The 24,642-nt window shown below is 38.8% G+C and overlaps 1 protein-coding gene across 2 annotated transcripts; it reads right to left on the bottom strand.

Annotated features, from left to right (window-relative positions):
• Window positions 1-110: 110 nt before the first annotated feature.
• Window positions 111-22,873, bottom strand: Klp3A (kinesin-like protein 3A). Of its 2 annotated transcripts, XM_028318322.1 has the most exons (21): window positions 22,787-22,873; window positions 22,183-22,568; window positions 21,765-21,866; window positions 21,171-21,362; window positions 20,393-20,552; window positions 19,715-19,926; window positions 19,081-19,243; window positions 18,129-18,654; window positions 15,858-16,046; window positions 15,020-15,193; window positions 14,114-14,317; window positions 12,858-13,012; window positions 11,801-11,949; window positions 10,988-11,118; window positions 10,477-10,590; window positions 8,791-8,916; window positions 6,116-6,307; window positions 5,128-5,367; window positions 2,614-2,669; window positions 1,018-1,105; window positions 111-392 (listed from the first exon to the last, which is right to left on the bottom strand). In XM_028318322.1, the coding sequence occupies exons 2-21, from the start codon at window positions 22,421-22,423 to the stop codon at window positions 384-386; spliced, it is 3,423 nt and encodes a 1,140-aa protein (XP_028174123.1). In that variant the 5' UTR covers window positions 22,424-22,568; window positions 22,787-22,873; the 3' UTR covers window positions 111-383. The 2 variants fall into 2 exon arrangements, with proteins under 2 accessions (XP_028174123.1, XP_028174121.1); XM_028318320.1 differs by having other exon boundaries at window positions 22,183-22,864.
• Window positions 22,874-24,642: the final 1,769 nt, after the last annotated feature.

The raw sequence follows: 24,642 nt of genomic DNA, 5'->3' as shown, positions 1-24,642 counted from the left end.
ACAGGGTGTTATGTAAATGGGTGTCGGCTCATATACCCATTTACCTAACACCCTGTATTTTTTTGCAGTTATTATTGTGTGAAGTTAAAAGTAACATAAATAAAAGACAGTTTACATAATAAATATTATTTATTCAGAGACTCCATTCAATTTATAAACATTACAATTATTATGGAATGGACATTCAACTCATGATTTCAAAGCGACTTAAACAGGAACATACGCAGTCGGTTATAATAAACTTTAACATTAGTCAATATGTTATACACATAATAATTTTCAATACATTCATAGTAAGTAGGCAGAAACATTATTGTCCCCTGTTGGGTACAAAGGCACTTAATTTCTTAAAAAAATACTTAAGTTTCCCACACGTCTGCAAGTTATTCAGTCTGAAATAAAAAAAAAAAATTGTTAATAAAATTTGGGTACCCACTCCCTGATTTTCAAGTGATCCCTATGAAAACCAAATCCCTGTTTTGTGTTACCATAGGGGTCACTTAAAATTAGGGATTGATGGTGAAAACGGGCATAAGTGTGTCAAGTCTCTGACCAGTGTGTGTTACCGGTGATGAAATACGGATCTGAGATGTGGCCGCTTACTATGGGCCTCTTAAGAAGGCTCAAGGTCGCCCAAAGGGCGGTGGAGCGTGCTATGCCCGGAGTTTCCCTGCGTCAACCATGGAAACAAAAGACCGGTCGTTATGGAAATGCTCCTTTGTGCAGCAGTGGACATCATAAGGCCTTTGTGCAGCAGTGGACATCATTTGGCTGAAATTAACGAACAAACCCACCAGGTAAAGGTGTGTTTGGGTGCCCAATGCCCGCCATACGAGTAACTAATCGCACTTGTTTGTGAAAACTATAAAGAATGTGAATATTCTATATTTTATGGCCAACTGCCTTCTGATGTCTAGAGTCATAAATTAGTATCACCTACATGCTCTACTTTCTTTATTTAAATTATTCAAATGCGCCGGTGCGAAGCAAAAAACCATGTACATTTTTTTTTGTTACCTTTATTGGTTTGGATTCGATGTTTCCCTGATCATTGGGGAAGAAATAGCTCTTCTTCTTCTTTACGTATGTGGCGTCAAGGTGATTTCTGTAAAATAAAATAGAACATTTAATATACAACTGATATTTTGGCTAAATGATAAATCGTCAAAAAATATACACTAGCGATGAGATTTATTTATTTCGTAAATTGTAAAATAACTGGATAAAATAAAAACAAATAAAGTTTAGGGAAGCAACTCTGTGGGAACACCTACGGCATAATTCTGCATAGCATTGGGTTTCGACTAAAATACTATGGATTATATTTTTCCACTATCTATGTCTTATCTTTAGACTATAAATAATAACTTAATTATGAATCAAGTTAAAATAGAGTGAGTCAGAAGTTTGTTATTATTAAATTTGTTTCTCTGGATCTTAAAATGATAATATTATTATTATGATAATGACAATATTGCTATCAAAATTGTTTATATGACTTTACTAACACTCTACTGTGATGTGATGAAATACTCTCTAGTACAATCTACTTCACAATTCAAAATTGTACTAGAGCTACATCATTGAAACCTTTGGACATACAAAGTACACTAATACAGTTTCTAAATAGTTACGCCCTAGGAATATGGATGATATCTAGTATAATTTTATATATGTTTTTATCTGAAATGTCCTAATATGCTACTAGCAGCTTTGCAGAACTATGCACTTACTGTTTGGCGACGACTGAGGCCTCTTAAATATGTTCCAGATTCCCGATATATTTTTATAGAACGAGTATGTTCTTTTGGCCCTACGAAAGGAGTGAATTGTTATAGTTCTGTATAATATAAAATATAGATTTGATTGATTTGAGTAGAATCTTTAAGGTATGTTCACAAGATTACATGACGTTTGTGATGCCCTGTAAATGCCACGATTGTATATTAATGCACTTATAAATATACGCACATAGACACCACCAAGACAACATGGCAGTGCGAATATACCTTTTTTAGATACGTACTGCAACCTATTACGTAAAAAAATATGTAATTTTAATAAACTAAGACGATGTTTGCAAAAACGCCATTTATTACATACGTTTTGGATCACCAGTAATTCAAAGAATCTTATAATTATAAAAACGTACCTATGTTTTTGCCATAAAGAACATAAACAAAAAAGTAGTAAGAGCATAGTCCGCAAAACCGGTACAACAAATCCAAACAAAAATAACCTCTTTCATTAGGTAGCTGAAGATGGTTGAAATAATGTTGTATTTTGCTGCATCGATCCCGTATTGAAATATGCTATTGGCACAGTACGTGGACATTGGAGCAACACACGTGTTGTATAGGAGTAGTGCTAGCATCCATTTTTGCGTTCGATCTGCGGGTTTCAGAGTCGGTTCTACTGGGGAACGTTTCTTGTTACGGACTGTGCGGTCAGTTTCATCATTACTGTCTTTACATGGTGATAAATTTTCGCTAGCCGCCACCGATTCCAATTCTTCTTTCAACTCTTGTGATGTTTCAAATCTATACCAGGTTTCCAATTTTTAATAAGAAAGACGCTCAATTTTACCAATTTATAAACGTGAAAAACGCTTACCGTTTGTCGAAGTACGACGGTGGCGTTGAATCTAACGACAATTCTGTGCTTGAAGGCTGTAACAAAAGATAAGTCACATTTTAGGGTTTTGTTTCTTGCTTTTCAGGAATTAAGGATTATTACACCATTTAGAAATCAAACAATAAACAATAACATACTCTTAGAGTAAGTGAATTTTGTCTCATAAACTTTGTCGTGTGTACTCTGTCGCTATAGATGTTTACTGACGTTGTTTTCCTTATCTCTTGTCTGTGTTGTATACCTTGATTTTTTAGAATCCAGCAGAGATGTAAACAAACACTTTCATACACAATTACACCATAATCACTTACGTGTTCATAATATCATACACATTATTTAACAAGCCCATGAAACCAACTTTATTTTCACGTTTATACAAGTTTGAAATCAATCTTTGAAACAAATTATTTTAGCAAAATACGTGGACGATGAAAATTTGTGACATTGTCAAATTGACTTGACGTTTAAAATCATGTGTTATCTCCATATTGTCTATGACTTGTCTCTGACACATCAGTGCCGTAACCTGTGAGTCATAGACAATAATCTGTAAATTTAATCGATATTATTTTAAGTATTCACTTATTCCGATTACTGATTAATTTTAAATAAAAAATATACGATACTTTGTTTAGTTTTCCAGCGATAACTTCGACAATATTGGAGATATAGCCTGGAACATAAAAACCCTCGCCATGTTGCGGAAAACTAATGGTACTAATTTCTTTTAATGGCAACAGTAACTAAAAACTTCATTGACATGGTCACCCTTGCATGTCAGTCTATTGCTGTCAAAGTGTAAACAAACTTTATTTGTGCGCTATTGATTTTGTGAATTAAATTGCTAAAATCTTTTTATATTCGTGAAAGAAAAGTGGTTTGCATTGTGTCAAAGTATTTGTCGAAGAGAAATACTAAGGGTTCGGACAATATTTTCATTGAATAATGTTTCCGACAAAGGTTGTCAAATTGACTGACATGTTTATCGTATAGTACAGTCCACTATGAAAATTAGCTGTGTTAAAATTGTTTCAACTACCTATTTTAAAGATTTTTGTCACTTTCTAAGTGTTGAATTTTATGGAATTGGGAAAGAAGTACCGAGTTTGAAGCGTTCATGAGCAGACATTGCAGTTGAATATTCAAGTTCTGAATTTGATTATTGATGAATAATAAAATAAATCGTACTAGCTCGATTGATGGTTTCATTTAATTTATTTAAACCAGGTTACCTATAATAATATTAATAATATTTTTTCGTTAATTTATGAAAATAACAAATTAGCCCGTAATTCTGAATCCTGATACATAAAGTTAGTCTATTAATTTAACACAGGTACGACTGTACTCAGTGTTGCACTATCAAATGCAATTGACGCGCCTCTATGCCAGGGTTTTTATGTTCCTGGTCAGGCTATAACGTAAATTTATTTTTCTACTTTTAGTGTTTACTTTTTCGGAGTCAGTTTAATTTTTAGTCGGTTTTATTTAAACGAGATTATTTTACTTTTTTATGCAATTATGCTTACGTATTGTTCCATTGTTTATTTTTAAGAAAATAAAAAACTTCTTTCAATGAGGGTTTTCGCGATTGAAAAATCCGCCAGATGGCAATACGTAGACGCGAGGTCCAAATGCTGCATGATTGGTTATTTTTGACATGACATTGACAGATATGTCAAAATCCACCAATCACGCAGCAAGCAACAGCAAGCAACAGAAGTTTAATAACTTTACGGATATCATTGATTGTTTTACTGTCCAGTGTGCTTTTTGATTACATCTGTGCATACAGTTTGTTTCCTGTTCTCGAAAATTTCATGATCAGTTTACATTCAATGTTGCGACTTTGTTGCATATTTTTAGTATTTTGACGATCACCCGGCGATGATACGCAAGTACTACAACATTTCACTTCGCGATTAACGAGAGGTTTTGTCGCATCACTAGTTCACAGACTAAAAATATTTTTATGTCAGTTGGCCATATTTGATGACATTTCTGCTGATTTCTAAAAAATTAGACTGTAGTGACGACACGACCCAACGAACCCCTTGTTAGATACCTCTGATCAAGTATCTTGTCACATCGACTGTATACAGCCGCTCCAGTGGATGTTTATATAGATCAATATAAGCACTTTATGGTGGCGAGACACTTACGTTGTTCTCCTTGTCCTCACTGTCAGAGGAGGTGCGCCTATTCTTGCACAGTCAGCCTGGCAGCGACACGAGCCGCCGCAGCCCTTGTCACTCTTCACACAGCCGCACATCTTGGTAGAGCAGCTGCCTCTACAAGTGCAGTGGATGTATAGACGTAATACTTACGTTGTTCTCCTTATCCTCACTGTCAGAGGAGGTGCGCCTATTCTTGCACAGTTCAGCCTGGCAGCGACACGAGCCGCCGCAGCCCTTGTCACTCTTCACACAGCCGCACATCTTGGTAGAGCAGCTGCCTCTACAAGTGCAGTGGATGAATAGACGTAATACTTACGTTATTCTCCTTGTCCTCACTATCAGAGGAGGTGCGCCTATTCTTGCACAGTTCAGCCTGGCAGCGACAAGATCCTCCACAGCCCTTATCACTCTTGACACAGCCGCACATCTTGGTAGAGCAGCTGCCTCTGCAAGTGCAGTGTGGAGCGCCGTCGCTGCCTCGCTTTATTGCACGCGTGGACGTGTCTGATGACGTGTCGGCGGCTGTGAAGTTCATGGTTAGGCGGGAACGCTGCGCCTGGAATAGAAAGGGAATGTCAAAGATAGGGTTATTAACCGGCATTATTTATATTAACCGGCAGACAGTGATGACTGAGTTTGTTGCGGCGCTTCTTCTCAGCACTTTCCAAATGTTGGTCTCGAAGCGCTGGTAGGGTAAAAAGATTATGAGATGTAAAGGCTCCTTAAGAGCAAACTATTTGACGATTTGTAAGTACTATTTATTAGTCTAAACAAATAAATAAATCTTGACTTTGACTTTATGATTTCGTTCGTTTCCGAGAAATGACGTCCTCTGCTGGACTAAGGATTTCAACAAAGACTGGTTCTGCGCTGTCTGCATCCAGGACTGGAGTTATCGGACCATTGAACTAGAAAGCGTATTACATTGAGTTTGCCAATAGTCACTACAGAAAACCCAAGAGTAGGTCTAGCTCTCAACTCAATCAGTGCATGAGGTAAGGTGGGAAGGGTGTTTTTGTAACATTCAACGTTAGCGAGACTTAAAATCTCCTTCAGAACTATATTATATGCTTTGTCACGTCGTAATATGTCAATGTCACCCCTCCTATGCTGCTTCCATACCTCAAACACTAGATTGAGTTAAGCGCTACCTATAGAAGCGAATTACATTAAGTTTGCCAAGTCTCCCCTAGAGAGAACCCTGAGTTAACTGCACCTCTCAGCGATTCTCGAGCAGACATGGATGGCCTGGACATTATCTTACTACATTTTAGTCAATATCCTGTACATTTATCTTTATCTACCTGTATCCTCTTAAACAGCGGCGTGGCCCTCCAGTCCGGGTCCTTATCCCGGTCTTCAAATTCATCCTCCTCCTCATCAGTAGGCTCCTTGTACTCAACCTTCTTCATGGCCTCGATGCTTTCTTTCTTAGTTCGTTTCTTCGCTTTCTTGCTCGCAGAGCGTAACTGTTCCAGCTCTTCGATTAGCTTTTTCTGTAAGTATAGAGTCAAGTTTAAATTGGCAAATCTTTATAGAGTATGTTATGTGTGTTTAAAGTCGCTAACACTGAGGTAATTTTCATTTAGGAATCACCAACACGCATACCATATAAAGCCCGGTCTGTGAGCACGTAGAATTTTGTCCAATGACCCCTAGCTACCCATCCTTATCGCTCGCGCGTAATTATATTGCTGTCGCGACTGTGCGACTGGCACCCGCAGTGAGTGTGCGAGCGCGATAGCAACATAATTACGCGCGAGCGATAAGGATGGGTAGCTTGGGGTCATTGGATAAAATTCTACGTGCTCACGGACCAGGCTTTAGCTCAAAGACGCATCTTTGGGCATCTTTGAGCTACCAACTGCTTCAAGTTACGACGATATTATGTACTACCAATGAAACTGCTTCTGCGGTTCCATGAATGTAGTAAATAGATTGTAGTTTACTATGCAGTTGTAGCTTAAACCAATCGAAAGAGAAATACAGAAGCAATAATCATATTGAGTAAGTGTTTTAGTTATCATAAAAAATACGACGATTTGTAGTCATCTACTGAATACTAAATAATTTGTTCAAACGTAAGTATTATTAATGAGATGATTATTATCATATGGATTAATACTTCAATGAATTAATCTGGAACACGGAATATGGAATGAATTTGCATATGACGGCACGCGGCATCAGAGCGTTATTAATAGTTGTCGTATCGTGCCGTCTTTAGCGAATTATAATTCAATGAAGAACATACAGTATCATACATTTTTCCTTTCATATTTGTGTACAGTCGTCAGCCAATCAGACATTTTTGTAGCAAAATAGCGTGTATTGCAATGAGATAAGATGCATCTGTGTTTAGCTTAATTTGCTGTCGTCCATACTTCGTGTTGGTCAATAAAATTTTCATTTTTATAGTCACTAGTCTTCGTAACTATTCATCAATATCATTGAATGTGTTTAATCTACTCGATCGATTCCTGCACGATACTGCATGCCCATTAAATCAGCTTATGTTTTTTGCAATTCGTGTCAGATTATATCAAGTAAGTATATAGGAAATAAAATTAATTTCGATTTCAACCGTTACATTATACAGTAGGAAGAACAAGCGTGGGACGTCCACCTACAAGGTGGACCGACGACATCGTAAAGGTAAAAATGATGATGATGATGATTGACAGTTCAACTCAAATCGATTATCTATTTCAACATTTACCTAGTTTATTTACATTTTTACGCACGAACTCAATGTTCATCATCATCATCATCATCATTTCAGCCATAGGACGTCCACTGCTGAACATAGGCCTCCCCCAATGCTTTCCATGTTGATCGATTGGCAGCGGTCTGCGTCCAGCGCTTCCCTGCTACCTTTACGATGTCGTCGGTCCACCTTGTAGGTGGACGTCCCACGTTGCGTTTTCCGGTACGCGGCCTCGTATTCCAGAACCTTTCTGCCCCATCGGCCGTCAGTTCTGCGTACTATGTGCCCTGCCCATTGCCACTTCAGCTTGCTAATCCGTCGGGCTATGTCAGCGACTTTGGTTCGTTTACGGATCTATTCGATCTCGCAAAGAAACACCAAGCATAGCCTCTCCATAGCACGCTGTGCAACTTTGAGCTTCTGTATAAGGCCTATAGTGAGAGGCCACGTTTCCGAGCCATAAGTTATCACTGGTAACACACATTGGTTGGAACTGTCAATCATATTGATGTTTTGTAAATACTAGTCATAGCCTAAAAGTAAAAAAACTGTATACGGGAATTGCACGTAAAAAAAACTGTATACGGGACTGTTCCCACCTATCATCATGCAAAAAACTGTAACTCTTATGTAGCCAGCCCAAAACCTATAGCTTGACCTCAAACAAAATCTCGACCAGTGAGTCCAAAATCCTATTCTTGAGTTTTGAGCATTGCAACCGAACCAAGAACGTTCCCAATATTCAAAAAGCATTGCAACTATCAAAATCTGATTTCATTGTTTTTTTAGTTAGATTTATCTCATCCTGTTTTAAAATTGGGTGGTTGACCTCGAATATTAATCGACGTACTTTTTAAGTTTAGAAAATGACTTCGCCAACATTAAAATTTAATTTGAAGGCGACACAAATACAAAATGGAATTTCTGTCAATAAAAAAATTAGTAACGACTTCTTATTGTTCCAATGAAGCGTTTCTAGAATTAGTTTATGTCATCTACCCAATGAGGGTTTTCGCGAATGAAAAATCCGCCAGATGGCAATACGTAGATGCGAGGTCCAAATGCTGCATGATTGGTTATTTTTGACATGACATTGACAGATATGTCGAAATCCACCAATCACGCAGCAGTCAGACCCCACATCCACGTCCCGGCATCTAGCGGATCTTTCATTCGCGAAAACCCTCAATCAAGCATCTGTCTACAACTACTACCACTAAAACTCTCTGTGCAGTGTCAGTGTGTTTAATCGCTGTACAGCGTGGCACATACATTCTCGTCTTCGAACTGCTCGAGTCGCTCCTGTTGGTAGGTAATGACGTTCTGCAGGTGCCTGCACGCTTCTGTCTTGTCGCCGCGGCCGACCACGCCCCGCTGGAGAGCTACTAGCGCTGAGATCTGAAAAGAAATTAACATAAGTAACTGCGTGATCGAATCAGTATTGAGGAGATCCCCACGAGGACTAAAGTGACTGACTAAAGCCTGGTCCGTGAGCACGTAGAATTTTGTCCAATGACCCCAAGCTACCCATCCTTATCACTCGCGCGTAAGGGGCCGTCCATATATTACGTCATTCTAAATTAGGGGGGGGGGGTTGGTCTGCGGATGACGGTAAATGGGGGGGGGGGTAATTAAGAAATGACGCTAGGATGATTGTAGGGGGGGGGGGTCTAAAATCTGAAAAAATCGATGACGTAATTTATGGACGGCCCCTAATTATATTGCTGTCGCGACCGTGCGACGCGCGCCCGCAGTGAGTGTGCAAGCGCAACAGCAACATAATTACGCGCGAGCGATAAGGATGGGTAGCTTGGGGTCATTGGACAAAATTCTACGTGCTCACGGACCAGGCTTTAGCTCGCAGAATCGCTAAAATCAAGTGGAAGTAGCCCGCCCACATGCCTCGCAGAGCTGATGGCCGCTGGGGCAGAAAAGTTTTCAAGTGGCGAACTCGAGCCGGAAGACGTAGCGTGGGCAGGCCTCCCACTAGGTCAGTGGTTCTTAACCTTTAAGTCACGAGGGACCCTTTTACCAAATTTCTGTCTTGTCAGGGACCACTTATATTTTTTTTTTCAAAATCCTATGAAAGGGGAGGTCGATTTCTCGCCCCCTGTGCGCCGTTTGCGTTATGTCGACTCGACTCAGCACGTCACATCACTTGTTTATTACGATGTCTTAGTGGACCACTTGGAATGCCTCCAGGGACCACCAGTGGTCCGCGGACCACCGGTTAAGAACCACTGCACTAGGTGGACCGACGATCTGGTGAAGGTCTCAGGACGTGCCTGGATGAGCTGGATGTGGACGGTGTAGGACCGATCTTTGTGGAAATCCTCGGGGGCGACCTTTTTCCAGCAGTGAACGTCATTTGGCTGAAATGAACAAACAAACGAAGCTACACTAGCGTCGTTTGTTCGTTCGTTCGCTATTAATTTTAATCGATAGTGCTAATGGGGCCCAAAATAAGTAATTAACCCATTATCCATCCAACATTATCCAACCATTTATCGACACATAACTTTCAGTGATAAAATCGATTACATTATCGCCAAACTAAGATCAATTTGGACTGGGTGTTTTCTATGTATAATATGTATGTATTTACAAAAAAAAAAAAGTATTTAAGTATGTTTATATCCGTTGTCTAGTACCCATAGTACAAGCTTTGCTTAGTTTGGGGCTAGCGGCGTAGTGTAAAATGTCCAAGGATATTTATTTATTATTTATTTATTTATTTAATTTCATCGATAGTATGGATCAGTTTTTGCAAAGATAGCGCATATAGTGGACAACAAATTCTACCTACTTACGGACCTACGGGTCAATTCTCTCTAGACTCTCGTCCCCACCGCTGCAACTCCTGTGCAGCCAGGATCTTAACCGTCAAAACCCCAATGAAAACCCAACCAATGAAGGTCAAGTTAATTAATTTTTTAGGACTACTGTAAAGTCGATTACCTTTTGTTCACTCTGCATCTTGACCATGGCAAGTTGTCGCTCAAACTCCGTCTTACTGCTCTCAAACTCCATTGCGAGACGGTCGTGAGCCTCTTTGATTTCTTCGTAACGTGCCTGTAAAGTGAGGATATAACAGAAATCCATACTTTTATAAACATTAAGGTATACGTAAAAACGTTATAGTCGCAACGGTCGCAGTGATACTAGGACTTCATTTTACTAGCATAGCCGCTCTACAAAAAAGTATATGACGTTACGTGATGTAGTCCAACTAAGATATTGGCTCGCCAATCTTTCAAACTAATAAGGAATTAATTGAATTGCAAACAGAAACAATTCTGAGAACATTGAGATAGTTCAGTCTCCGTTTTGATCGATTCTCAAATACTTTGAACATGTCACATGATTATGCGCATGCACTTTTGTGAATATTTTCACATCAATCAATACAAACACTTTGGTATTGATTGGTGTAAGTATTTGGTTTAGAGATACTCTAATTCATCATTACCTGGAAACCTTTCTCGCTCTGGTTCTGCATCTCGCGTTTCGCATCCACCAACAGTTCGAAGAGGCATTTCAGCGCCACTTTGGCCTCCAGCATCGATTGGATATTATCCCATTGTGTGCGCGATTTGTTTTCTGGTAAGAAAAGGAAATAAAAATGTCAAATCCTAATACTACATAGCTATAAATTGGCACAAAATAAAGTGCCTAAAGAGATGTATGATACATTTTCTTAAGTTTTACTACAGGCATGGCCCATAACGAAGTAATTTCATGTGTTAGAGGAGCTGTGTGGGAGGCGTGACACATTTTTTCATGAGTCACAGAGTTGTCATAGTTTTAAGGCGAAGCCGAAGCAGACCAAACGCGGGGCAGTAGCAGCGCTGTTTGAATGCGGGCCCGCGCTGTTATATTACTATGGCGGCCATATTAGCATGGCAGGGCGGTAGCAGTGCAGCGCAGTGCTAATATGGCCGCAGTTGCAACTGCTTTGAAACTGCAGCTGTCTTCAGTGTGCCTACTGCCGCGCTGCAACTGACCCGCGTTTGGTCTGCCGAAGCCTTTAATGTCTGAAGTAAATCTTTGCAGTCTCACTGACGTTTGACTTATGAAAAAGCACCGCACTGTACCTATATCTCTATAAAGAGTATATCATGAGTAGATGTGCTTATACCTATAGCTTTTAAAGAGAGGTTTAAGGAAAAGGCAATTCAGGTTGATCACACTTCTCTTACTGCGGGAATATTTAAATAATAAAAGGCCAAAACGTCTAATTAAAAAGGTTAAAATACAAAATAAATCTATTTTTTGTCCATACCTTGATCGGCAGTCAATATCTTCTGCTGCAAGTCGGATATCTGTGCTTTGCGTAAAGCGAGATCATCCTCCAGCTCGGCGATCTTCTTTCTGTTCGCTTCTTCGTCTGTGCTGTTTCTGAGGTTCTCAATTTGCTCGGTTATCCAGGCTCTGCGAAACAAAACATTTGTTTGATTTAACCTTAATAGTTTGACAGACATGCCATATCTGTATAATGATGATATTTCAGAACGTGAAGAACGTGTTCTTGGTAAAATAGACCAAGAACAGTGGGTCGCAATGTCAGTTTATCAACGGCTAAACAGATTTTTATGCAGTTTTCATCAACATTTGCCACTTATTATCGTTCCCGCCGCTGCAACTTGTCATTGTGTAGCCAGGATATACAGCTTGACCTCCTAAAAACACACATCGGCGAAGGCTCAAAATCTGAGCCTAGTTTAATCTTTGCTGGTGGGTAGAGCCACGATGCATCTTGGCCTCAACGTAATAATCCGGTCACTTAAAATGGTCATCGTGGGCTGACCAGTGGCGGGGCAAGACCAAAATTAGATGTGGGCAAGACAGATTTCGCGAGGCCTTGTTCTGTGGCGACCTGAAGACGGATTTTATGAAATAATAAAAAAAAACGGGTCAATGGTCTATTCATTGACAGTTTCTGATTTCTTGATTTAGTGATTATTTTTAAAGGAATATTGCGCCAAAGAATAATGTTCGTCACTTAAAACCGTGTTGTTGCTTAATTTTGAGTCTGATTATGGCTGAATTTGTTTGGAAAAAAATATATTTTTATTTTTAACTACATTGTTTAGCTGTCAAGAATTTATATTTAATAGTCAATGTTTGCATTTATTGTCGTATTGTGATATTGTCATCTCCACCTTGTATACATTTTTTCAAAATTTTTGATGCGCGAGGCCCCTTGTACCGCGAGGCCCCTTGTACCGCGAGGCCGTAGGCGATGGCCCACGTCGCCTACGCCTTACGCCGCCACTGGGGCTGACATAAAACTATTTCTTCGCAGTCGGTCATGGGTAAAGCTACTGAACACAACATACCTGTACTCCATAAGTTCTTCCAGCGACTTCTCAGCCTCAACAATGCTGAGGTGTACCTCTAATTCCTGCTCAATATACTGTTGTACCGCGCCCGCTTTTACGCTGCCTTTCGCGTTACGCTTCATAGCCGTCTGCTTTTGACGCTCGAGGGCTTCCTGATGAGAAAAAAATATTGTTTTAAAGACAGTTTGCTACATTACGTTTACTTTTGCTTTACTAGATTATTTTGGAAGAGGATAAAAATCATATAATTTTTACTTTTTTTTATTATGTACGGGTTTTATCGCAATTCGCATGTGAAACTGAAGGATAGATCATTACGATATCAACATCATCATCATCATTTCAGCAACACGATGTTCAAATCTGAACAACTCCATCATGGCCGTGGGCGATTGTGACTCTGTCTAGCTTTGGTACATACGCTCGTCGACTCCGTCTAGCTCTGATACATACGCTCATTGACTCGTCTAACTCTGGTATATACGCTCCTTGACGCCGTCTAGCTCTGATACTTACGCTCCTTGACTCCGTCTAGCTCTGATCATACGCTCGTTGACTCCGTCTACCTCTGGTACGCACTCGTCGACTTCGTCTAGCTCTGATACATGCACTCGTCGACTTCGTCTAGCTGTGATACATACACTGGTTGACCCCGTCTAACTCAGATACATATACACCCATCAACTCTGTCTAACTCTGATACACGCGCTCGTCGACTCCGTCTAGCTATAATACATACGATCGTCGACTCCATCTAGCTGTGATACATACACTCGTTGACTCCGTCTACCTCTGGTACACGCTCGTTGACCCCGTCTAGTTCTGATACATGCACTCGTCGACTCCGTCTAGCTGTGATACATACACTCGTTGACTCCGTCTAGCTGATACATACGCTCGTTGACTTCATATAGCTCTAATACATGCGCTCGTTGACTCCGTCTACCTCTGGCACACGCTCGTTGACTTCGTCTAGCTCTGGTACACACGCTCGTTGACTCCGTCTAGCTCTGATCATACGCTCGTTGACTTCGTCTAACTCTGATACATATACACCCTTTGACCCGTCTACTCTGTCTAACTCTGATACACGCGCTCGTTGACCTCGTCTAGCTCTGATACATACACTCGTTGACTCTGTCTAGCTGTGATACATACACTGGTTGACCCCGTCTAGCTCTGATACACACGTTCGTCGACTTCGTCTAGCTCTGATACATAGCTCTTTGATACCGTTTAGCTCTGGTACATACCTTGAGCCGCTTGTTAACAGCCACGGCCTCCTCCATCTTGCGCTTGAGAACGTTCTGCTGCTTGGCGTGAAGCGACTCCATCTTGGCCATAGCAGTGGCTCGCTTGCGGTCTTCGTTGCGTAGGCGCAGCATCGCTCGCTCGTTGTCTGCTTTCCACTTGCGGAACTTCTCGCTTTCTTCGCGCATTTGCTTTATTATTTTCACCTGGTAGAAATAAGTTTTGTATTATAATCATCGACAAGTGTCTATGTCGACAAGTAACAATAGTGTCTAGACAAACCTCATGAGGATTTAAGACACTATTTAAATCAAAGATGTAATGGCTAAATAATGTAATAATAAATAAAAAGCCTTATTGAAATGACATACAGTTCAAAATTTATTGAGGACACATCAATAGAGGATAATAAATGAAGCTTGTTTTTTTAAAGCTAATAGTGTTTTTCACAAAGTTCTAAGTTATTTGTAGCATCTTTGGAAGTATTGATACATGCAGAGAACAGATTCTCACTGTACGAGTATTCTTTTCTCTATAGAATTAGGCAAGTGTTTTATCTAAAAAGTAGTAGTAGAAGTAGTAGTAGTAGAAGTAGTAGTAGTAAAAATGATCAGCATACCTTGGTGACCTTTATAATTAGGCAAGTGTATTATCTAAAAAGTAGTAGTAGTAGTATAGTCTGGTCCGTGAGCACGTAGAATTTTGTCCAATGACCCCTAGCTACCCATCCTTATCGTTCGCGCGTAATTATGTTGCTATCGAGCTCGCACACTCACTGCGGCTGCCAGTCGCACAGTCGCGACAGCAATATAATTACGCGCGAGCGATAAGGATGGGTAGCTAGGGTCATTGGACAAAATTATACGTGCTCACGGACCGGGCTTTAGTAGTAAAAATGATCAGCATACCTTGGTGACCTTCATGGCTTGGAGCTCAGCGTTGAGCGACGCGATCTTGGCTTCGTTCTTTTCCTTCATCTTGATGATGTTGGCTTGTTGCTGACACTTCTTCTTCAGATCAGTTATCTCCGCTTCCAATGCAGACACCTTTGTTCGGCGCTCCTCGTGCGATGGGTCTTTGCTCTGTAAAGAAAAATATTTCGGATATCAAGACTTTAAAAAATATATTCAGAGATAAAATGCACATCCTTAATCATAAAGAATGGATTGACAAATAAACTGACGATACGTCATCTTCATATTGTAGTTAGTCATTTTAACCCTGTAAATATTAGAATGCAAAATACTTGGTAAATCAATAAGCAGTCAAACAGGATACATACATCACATTTCATTGCCATACAAAAACTATGATTGAGCCGCGTTTAATAGTCAATTAACCAATTTCCACAAAAATTTGTTCTAGCCACAAAAAGTAGTCAATTGATCCACAAAAAATAGTCAATTAGTCCACAAAAAGTAGTCAATTGGTCCACAAAAAGTATGTCAATTGGTTATTGTGTCAACAGCCCCATTTTGCTCCAATATAAATGTGTCAGTCTTCAATTTTCATAACTAGTCTAGAGCTGTTATTTCTCTATCTGCATACTAGCGGCCGCCCGCGACTTCGTACGCGTGGACCCTGTTTTACCTCTTAGGGGTTTGGAAAATCCCGTCTTAGTGAGTACATGCGTTGTAAAAGGAACCCCCACGCAAAATTCCTAGCACTTGTAGTTTCTGAGATTTCGTGAGTCAGTCAATCAGTGAATTTCGCTTCTATAGATATAGATTTGGCTAATAATATTACCTTGGTCTGTTTCAGCTGCTGCATCAGTGCATCTTTCTCTTTCTCCAGCATGGCGATCTTTTCTTCGTTCTCGCGGAGGTTGTGGTGGCTTTCCAACATGTCCTTATTGTTGGCCAAGATAGCTTGCACTACGGACGCCTTGATGGCCATCGCGCGGTTCAACTCTTGAAGCTCTTGGTTTAGCGCCACCTATGAATTGGAGATTCAAACGTTACGACTATTGTTTCTTTTTATTTGTGTTTAACAAAGGAAAATTGAGGTAATAAAATAGAGAGTAAATTAAATATGGAGACATAGAGCGAGACAGAGAGAGAGCTATCAGAAAGAAGCAATCAAACTTTGTTAAATCTTATCACTTTAAGAGCGTTTACGTCTAGCGTGGCATGTCAAGTTTAGGTAATTTCGATGCTAGTTTTATTCACACTAAAATAATTATGACTGTGTGCGTGTTCTCACGCTCTATAGTCGAACCAAAATACTTTGATCCACCATCGTAAAAGTGTGCCAGGCTGTCAAGTGACAGCTCAAGGAAACTATAAAATCTTCAAATCTTCCAACACAGACTCCATAATTATAAATAATGGTATACATTAGTCCTAATCAATAATAAATACGTAAATTCTTTATCAAATAGTAAATTATCAAAGGTTTTTTACTATTTTGAGAATATTTTATACACCCTATGTTCAGCAGAAAAAAATTTGAATTTTTATGGTGAGAGATTTTTTGAAATCGTTTCTATTCAAAACAAACTTTTCCTGTTTACTATTCTTTTTTTTATCCGGAAAATGCATAACATTTCATACCCACCAGCTGCGGGGGCAGCTAGTGGGTTATGTGGGGTTCTTCCTACCAGAAGGTGGGTAGCCCCTACACCCACTAAAAACCTGACTGTTTCTGCCATGATCCATATGANTTTTCAAATACTCATAGAAAAAAAATTACAATGAATTATTTTAAATTTCAAAGTAAATATTTTAGATAAGATATTCTTCTATTATATTAAGCTATTTTTGTGTTGAATAAAGGAAGAATATTGGTGAAAAAATCACTTTGATTTTTGGGTATTTCACGTTCTTTTAATTTGTGATTTCTTATTGTAAAATGCTTAAATCTAAAAATTTTCTCAGATAACTATTTGCCCAAGGATCTATGCTATAGGATATAAATGTTTGTTAAATCGTTTTCACAGTATTTTTATAAAAATTTCAGCTTGTAAACTGACGCTAAAGTGGAAATTTACAAAACCTGTGTGGACTTATCTTGATAGAATTCTTAAATGCTAAACTAATCGCAATAGTTTCTCAATTAACTATTTAGACGACGAAATTGCCTAACTATTTATGCCTATAACATATTTGTAGTATTACTGGTTAATGATTGTAACGAGTTGAAAAAGTACTGTTTTTGCGCCAAACGGCGTAAACGCTCTTAATTCATTCCTGTATACCTTTACTAGTTCAGTGTACTGCTTAGGCCGTTTTGAGTGGTGGGAGCCTGATGTCCTGTAACACAGGTATTTTATACCTAGCTCAGGCATCAGTCTCACACAAACTAGTGACTGAAACTTAATGTTAATGTACCTGTACTCTGCATTATAAGTTTGTGATGGGAAAAATAAACTATTTTATTATTTTTTTATTATTAATCAGAAAAGATAAATAGAATAGGGGAAAACCAATGAATAAGATAAATAAATAAGAAATGAAAAGAATGACAGGAGCAATAATCCTGCAGAATGTAATCTTTGTTACAACAATACTGGGGGAGGTCTATTTTAAGCAATGGAGTTTGTTCTTGTGGCTGAAATGATGATTATTACCAACTTCTGTTTAAATATAATTACCATTTGTATGAAAAACTATGTAATGAGGGCTATCGTTTTTATACTTAACAGTTGGCACCCCTGGCGATTGACAGGACCTTACTCTACAGTGGCGCCATCTTGATGAGTGCAAATGCGATAGTCCTCCTACCACTTTAGCGCTCACCAGCTGGCGCCACTGTCTTCGCTACTAGCAAGTGACAGGACCTTACTCTACAGTGGCGCCAACTGGTGAGCGCTAAAACGATAGCCCCCATTTTACAAATGGCAAACTTGTTGGGTAGCGGGAAGGCGCTGGATGCAGGCCGCTACCAACCGTGCGATGTGGAAGTCATTGGGGGAGGCCTATGTTCAGCAGTGGACGTCCTGTGGCTGAAATGATGATGATGATAATGATGAAACTTGTTGGGCACCTGTTGTTTACTCAAATAAACTGTAAGACTTGCCTGTCCCATAGCTCTCTTCTCCTCTTCCAACACCGCCTGGTCTTCATTCAGCAGCACATCGTCATCAACCTTATCATGCTCGCTGTCTTCCTTCACAAACGACAGCTTAATCTCATGATCAATCAACTCTTCATTCGTTTTCAAGTTAACCGACTGCAAGTCCTCCAATCTAGTCTTGATTTCTTTCAAATAATCAACAACACTAGTCTTTTGCGATTCGTCGTCCGTCTGTTGACTAGTGTTAAGGTTTTCTATAGTCTGATTGCATTGCTCCGTCAGCTCGTTAAGTTTCCGTTCGATTTTGTCCTTTGCGGCCTCAGCCAAGAGTGCTTTTTCGCATAAGTTTGTGTTTTCTATGAGCATGTTGCTAAGGTGTTCTGTAACTTGCTTATGTTTTTTTAATAGTTCGGAGTATCTCGCTCTTTCTCTTTCCAACTCGTCTTGGAGTTGCTCGTTGTTTTGTTCACTGACTGTTGGTGCTTTGCCTAGTAATTGTAATCTTAATTCGTTCACTAAATTGTTTAGCCTGTAGAAAAAAAAATGTTGTTTAGTTGAGGAGTTTATTTACCTTTAAGTTTTCCTTAAAATGGGTTTGCATAAACAGAGCATTATTGATTTTATTTACGTCTATCTATCAAACACAGGCAACCTAAATCTAAAATCTTCTAAATAAATCTTTGTTGATCTAAAACTTAGTACAGAGAAAGAAGAATGTGCTTGGTAAATTTTCAATTGTCAGAAAACAGCAACAACAACCTTTTCTTTAGGTAGACACTAGACATTCCTAACGCAAGTTTCACTGATTTTTTTAGAACTTCAGATGATGAGGCTAGTCAACAAACTAATCTTTTGGAGCTAGTTTATTACAAAAGTAAAAAAATAAATAAAAAGATTTGTATTCCAAACTGGAATAGGGTCTTCAAGACTAAAGTAACAAGTTCAACTACAATACCTGACAATCTCAGCAGCTTTAGCATCCTGGTTGATGATGGGCTTGTTGCGTATACGTCTCGCGCGGTCCGCGTAGCGTAGCGTTGAGACCGTCTCGTCTAGATTGTAGTCCGCAGGGCTCACGCACGCCACCATTAGCGTGAGAGAGTTGCCGCCGAGACTGTCTGTGGAGTAATGTGGGAGTAATTAAACCGTCATTCGTCGAAAAGTTTATCAAAGAATTAGTAAAAAAGAGTCAATTTAGGACAGTAGAGCATAATGCTTAGTAAATATGCTCATCTAGAATATTAAAGGTAATGCTATAACTTCTTCTACATTTAATCACACTAATGTTATAAAAAGGCGAAAGTTTGTGAGCGTGTGAGTGTGTGTTTGTTACTTCTTTACGTCTAAACGGCTGGAGCGATTTTAATCAAATCTGGTATGAAGTTAGTTGACATTATGGACTAACGCATAGGCTACGTTTTACCGCGGGTAACACCGCGGGGCACAGCTAGTTAAACACATAAAAGAACAGCTTCTTCGCGCGATTTCATTTCTACATAGATCTTGATGCGTAAGTTAACTTTTGTATAGGAGTGTAATAAAGTGAGAAAAAAAATCATCAACAAACAAAAAAAGAGGTTACAACTTACCCTGCAATAATCTGGTCAGCTTGCTGTCTCTGTAGCTAATAAAACTCCTATTAGTCCCGTCGCCCAATGCTGAGATGACGTTGCCAAGTGCCAGAAGACCTTGGTTGATCTTCACTCCCTCCTTGAGCCGTTCGCCGCTGGCTTTCGTCTTCTTTATACGCTCTGAGCCAGCCAAGTCTACTAAGTGGAACTTGGATGTGGTTGCTATGTTTCTGTGAAAGGGTTTTCTTTCATAATAAAACACTGGAATGTTGACTTTGAAAAACACTAGTGGATCTCAATATCTCTTTTTAAGTTTTGACTGCATTTAGGTAGGTATGTCAGTCCACAAATAGGGATTTTGTTTTCTCAAAGGATTACTATCAAATAGCAACTTTACTTTTTCATCATCATTTTAACCATCGCACGTCGCGTCCACTGCTGAACATAGGCCTACCCCAATGGCCGGTTGGTGGCGACTTGCATCCAGTACCTTCCCTTTACTTTTTATTGCCCAATATTTTTAAAACATATCAGTTTTCTGTTACTTTTGTCTGAATTTGAAGAGCAATACCATAGAGTCAGACCTTGTAAACCACTGTCGAACCTAGAACTACAGACTCACTCCTTAGCCAATAAAGTAGCTACATGGAAAAAATCAAGTAATATAAGTTATTTTTATTTGCTTCAGTCACATACTTATCAGTCCGACTCTCTTTCGCGATGACGATGGTGAAGACCGCGTGGCTTCGGCTGGAAGCTTGGTTCATGGCGGTGGAACCAGTGACCCGCCCAATGGATCCCCTTTCCAAAACCGTCATCGTCTCCATCGTTGAGGTTACTGGCAGTTCTGTTATACCTGTAAGGAAAACCAGTCATGGATAATTTCACCGTCCTCTTTCTATCCACTACAACTCCTGAATAGCCAGGAAACAAATTGGCCTCTAAGAATCTACAGTAGAATCCCGATTATCCGGATCAATTAAAACCAGGGGTGTTCCGGATAATCGAAAATCCGGATAATCGATTTCAAAGTAAAATCAAACAATAATTAACTTTCTACAATAGAAGGGGTTTTCAATGCATCATTTTATAGTCTAAAAAACGAAATATTATTGGACCATTGGTCATCCATTTCTTTTAACAACGGTAATTAGAAACCGTGAAGAATCGAAGTCTGGATAATCGAGATTCTACTGTATCAGTAATGTATAGCAGAGTGTTTTATGTTTTAAAATAGTTCCACAAAATGCCAAAGAATATTATGTTTCTTGTATGAGGGACCAAGTTTTTTTGATAAATTTACATCTGGTCAACAATTTATCAAACAGCTTTGAATATGGTTAGAATAGATAATTTAATTCCTGATACAGAACCAAAAAAATAAAGATAGTCATTTTCACAACTTACTACTAAAAGTGATCTTACACAAATATTATGATCTATGCTATATTTTAATTGTTCTACTTTTATTTACCTGGCAAAATAACACCCTTGTTTATATCTTCCCTGATTTCAATGATGCTGTGCCCCCTTTCCTTCCCCGACAGCAAGTCATAGCACTGTTCCTGGTATAGCTCCATGAAGGACACGCTGACTTTGAACACAAACTTGTCTTCATGTGTCTCGATGAAGTCAAATATGTCTGCTACAGCCTGTGGTATGACACCTGAAAGATATTAAGTAAAAACTCTCAACTTAAAGTTTTTACTCTTCAAAGAAATAAATATAAAAACTGGAAAAATAATCAGAAAATCTCAGTTTTTAGGTTTGGATAAAGTTTGGTTTGTTCGAAAGTTTGGTAAAAACTAAAAAGTGTTTTAAAAGCCTACATGCAAAAATAAAATGAACTTTATGAATTTTTTTTATTCATTTAAACACCAATGAGGACTAGGTGTAGTCTTACCCTCAATCTAAAACATTTTACAATAAATAAACCTCTATGCTACAGTAAAACATAATGGCTAAATAAATTAATTCTAATTTGCTTTATCAGCAAATTATATCAAAATGTTGGTTTTATCCTAAAATGAAATTAGTTACTGAACAAAAATACATAACGAACACATACCAAGTTTAGTTGAATCGCCATCAGAGCCCGAATAATTTGTGCCCATGGTATAAGTCTTCCCAGAGCCAGTCTGGCCATACGCTAATATAGTCACATTGTAACCTGAAAGAAGGTATCAAATTAAAAATTTATAAGGAAAAAAGTGAATAAAAATCATGCAAACTGAATATATTTAGTTAATATTATGTTCCGCATGATTTTAATTAAAAGGGCAAATAATCAAGTAAGATAACGAATACTAGAAATATTTCTCCCTCCATAGTAGAAAGAAGAAACTTTAATTTTCTTTGTACTCTTACATACACAATTTATTTTCTATTGCACAGAAACTGAGCAAAGTTAAAACTTTGTAGGAACAATTATTTCCTTTATCTTGAATAAATATGGGTTTTTTAAGTAGAAATGAGCCAGTAAATACCTTGAAATAACTTCGATATCAGGCCTTTCACTGCTGTATCATAAAACTCCTGCTGTGTAATGTGCTGAGCAAAAACATAGTTGTATGTAAACGCTAGGTCTTTTATCTGCACTTGGGGCTGCCCAGGCACAACGTCAATGCATTCATCGCAGCCCCTTTCCACCTCCAATTGCATCAACGGTCTAATCCTTAGGGCGACCTGCACCGTATCAATAGTTCCCTTACTGTCCCCGTCCACCATTTTCAGTAGATTATTGGACTCTTACTAAGAAAATACAGTCTATTTCAAGTTAAAACAGTTTTCATTGCTTTTATTCGCGCCGATGATCAGGGAATTGTCAAGTTGTGTCCCTTCCTTGACAGTTTCCGGCCAGTAAAGTTTAAGGCTGCAAAAAGTTTTGATGATTATTTAACTTTACGATACAGCCAGGATGCAGAATATCTCTTAGAAACCTTGTATTCAAAGAATATTGTGTAGAATGCGAAAGTTCAAAAGGAAAATAGGATCTTTCTTGAAATGCTTTTAGCGTTAACACGTTTCCTAGTAAAAGGCACACATTATTAGGTATTCACTCAATCGCTAAAGATAAATAGGTAAACTAACAGACACAGTATTTCAACAAAAACTATAAAATTCTTCAATGCATCAGTCGGTAAACGGTTAAACTCAACGACACTTTTGAATTTAATTCGAGCGAATGTCAAATGTTTTTACGGAAAACTGAAATTAAACCCTAACGCGTTTACATAGAGCATAAATTTGTGCAACAGATTTAACAGTTTGGTTAAATTTTTGTGAACTTCATTTTCCGTTCGGATACACATTATAATAACGTATTACGTTACCGGTTTCCTACCTTCGAGCTTTTGAAGGAGACGGCTTACAAAGTTGCACAAACTAGTTTGATTACTTAATTTGCAATCACTTTGCAGTATTCGGATTCGGTCATGCATAAACAGTGATATAGTCATATTCATTTAATCCATAAACAATCATTTATCGTATTAGAAATTTAAAAAACGAACTCACTCATTAAACCACCGCGGCACCGCGGCCACCATGTACCGTGTAAGTACGCCATTGGGCACGTGGGCCGTATCAAAACACTTGCACAAAAAGACTTTCAGAAAGATATCCCCCCTAGACCCTGGTTTTTCAAACACAAATATTTACCAAAAAGCTCTGTTTCAATTATATGTCGGTTGCGAATTGGTCATGCGTGTACCCCGGTTCACCTTGCGAAGATGCACATAAAGGATAGTTCCTTATGCGAATGTGGCTTAGACGAAGGCACAACTAATCACATTTTCTTTAACTGCCCAAAAGTAGGTTCCTCTTTATTCGATCTCCTTCCTGAAAGCGTCCCTCGCCCTATTAATATTATATGTATAGTAAACTCTATGGACCCCCCGCTTTTAAAACTTTTATCAAAATTTATCCAATCCCGCAAAATTCGTTTGTAGATAATCAAAATTATTTTTCCTCTCCCAATCCTTTATCCTACCTACCCTGTTTTTTCCCTTACATTTTAATTTCTATATTATGTATTTATTTGTGTTGTCTCATTTTGTGTTGTCTTTTTTGTTTTAGGTACTCACACAAATAATTTTGCTTTTAATTAGAAATGTAAATACTTTTGTTTTTTGTAAACCCTGTTACACTCTGTCAAAGCTGTTTACGTGACATTGGCGAAATCATGGTTCTCAATACCAAGTCGTTGCCAAAATAAAAGAAGAAGAAGAAGAAGAAGAAGACTTGAGCTTGAGCGCGAATATTGCTCAAATTGGACGTTTGCGCAAAAGACATGCATGAGTGGGAAAGACACGTGTGCGAAAATATTTTTCGCGTATCATTCGCGAAAACTTTGATGTACCTATAGTCTGTGGCATCATAGTTCTTGAAGGACTGAAGCAATTTTGATTTTGTTATCTAGCTTTTTTTTTGTTATACCTACTCGTATCTCGAAAACTGTGCGTCTGATTGTGAAACCGTTCACCAACAATCGATTGATCAATGAACTACCACCAACAGGATATTTAACCCATTAACTTTTTGCTCAAAAAGTCATAGTCATAGTCATTTATTCCATAAACATTAACATTATCGTATTGGAAATATTATAAAAAACATGAAAGATCACTTTACCCATGAAGCGTTCGCCAAGAGAACGACGCTCCAATGAACGTTTGACCAACAAAATCTTTAGGCATCTTACTTTTCGCCCAAATGACATTTGACCCATGAAATGTTCGCCAGTCAGTTGTGGCGTAGCATAGGTTGGCGGTTGGCACCCGGGGCGGCACCCCCCCCCCCCCATCATAATATAAATATAAAATTATAGCCTAAGGCACCCCAGAATGGTCATGACATCACGACCGTCCTTGCCATGCAGATGCGCCAATGAGTACTAATCTGCGCGACTTTTGTCACCCCCTGATGCTTGGCACCCGGGGCGGACC

The sequence above is a fragment of the Ostrinia furnacalis genome, unplaced genomic scaffold, assembly GCF_004193835.3.
Source record: "Ostrinia furnacalis isolate ACB-3 unplaced genomic scaffold, ASM419383v2 OfSCF6735, whole genome shotgun sequence".
Lineage (NCBI taxonomy): Eukaryota > Metazoa > Arthropoda > Insecta > Lepidoptera > Crambidae > Ostrinia > Ostrinia furnacalis.
Note: the sequence above shows the minus strand (reverse complement) of the source record. Positions and strands in the feature narration are given on the sequence as shown.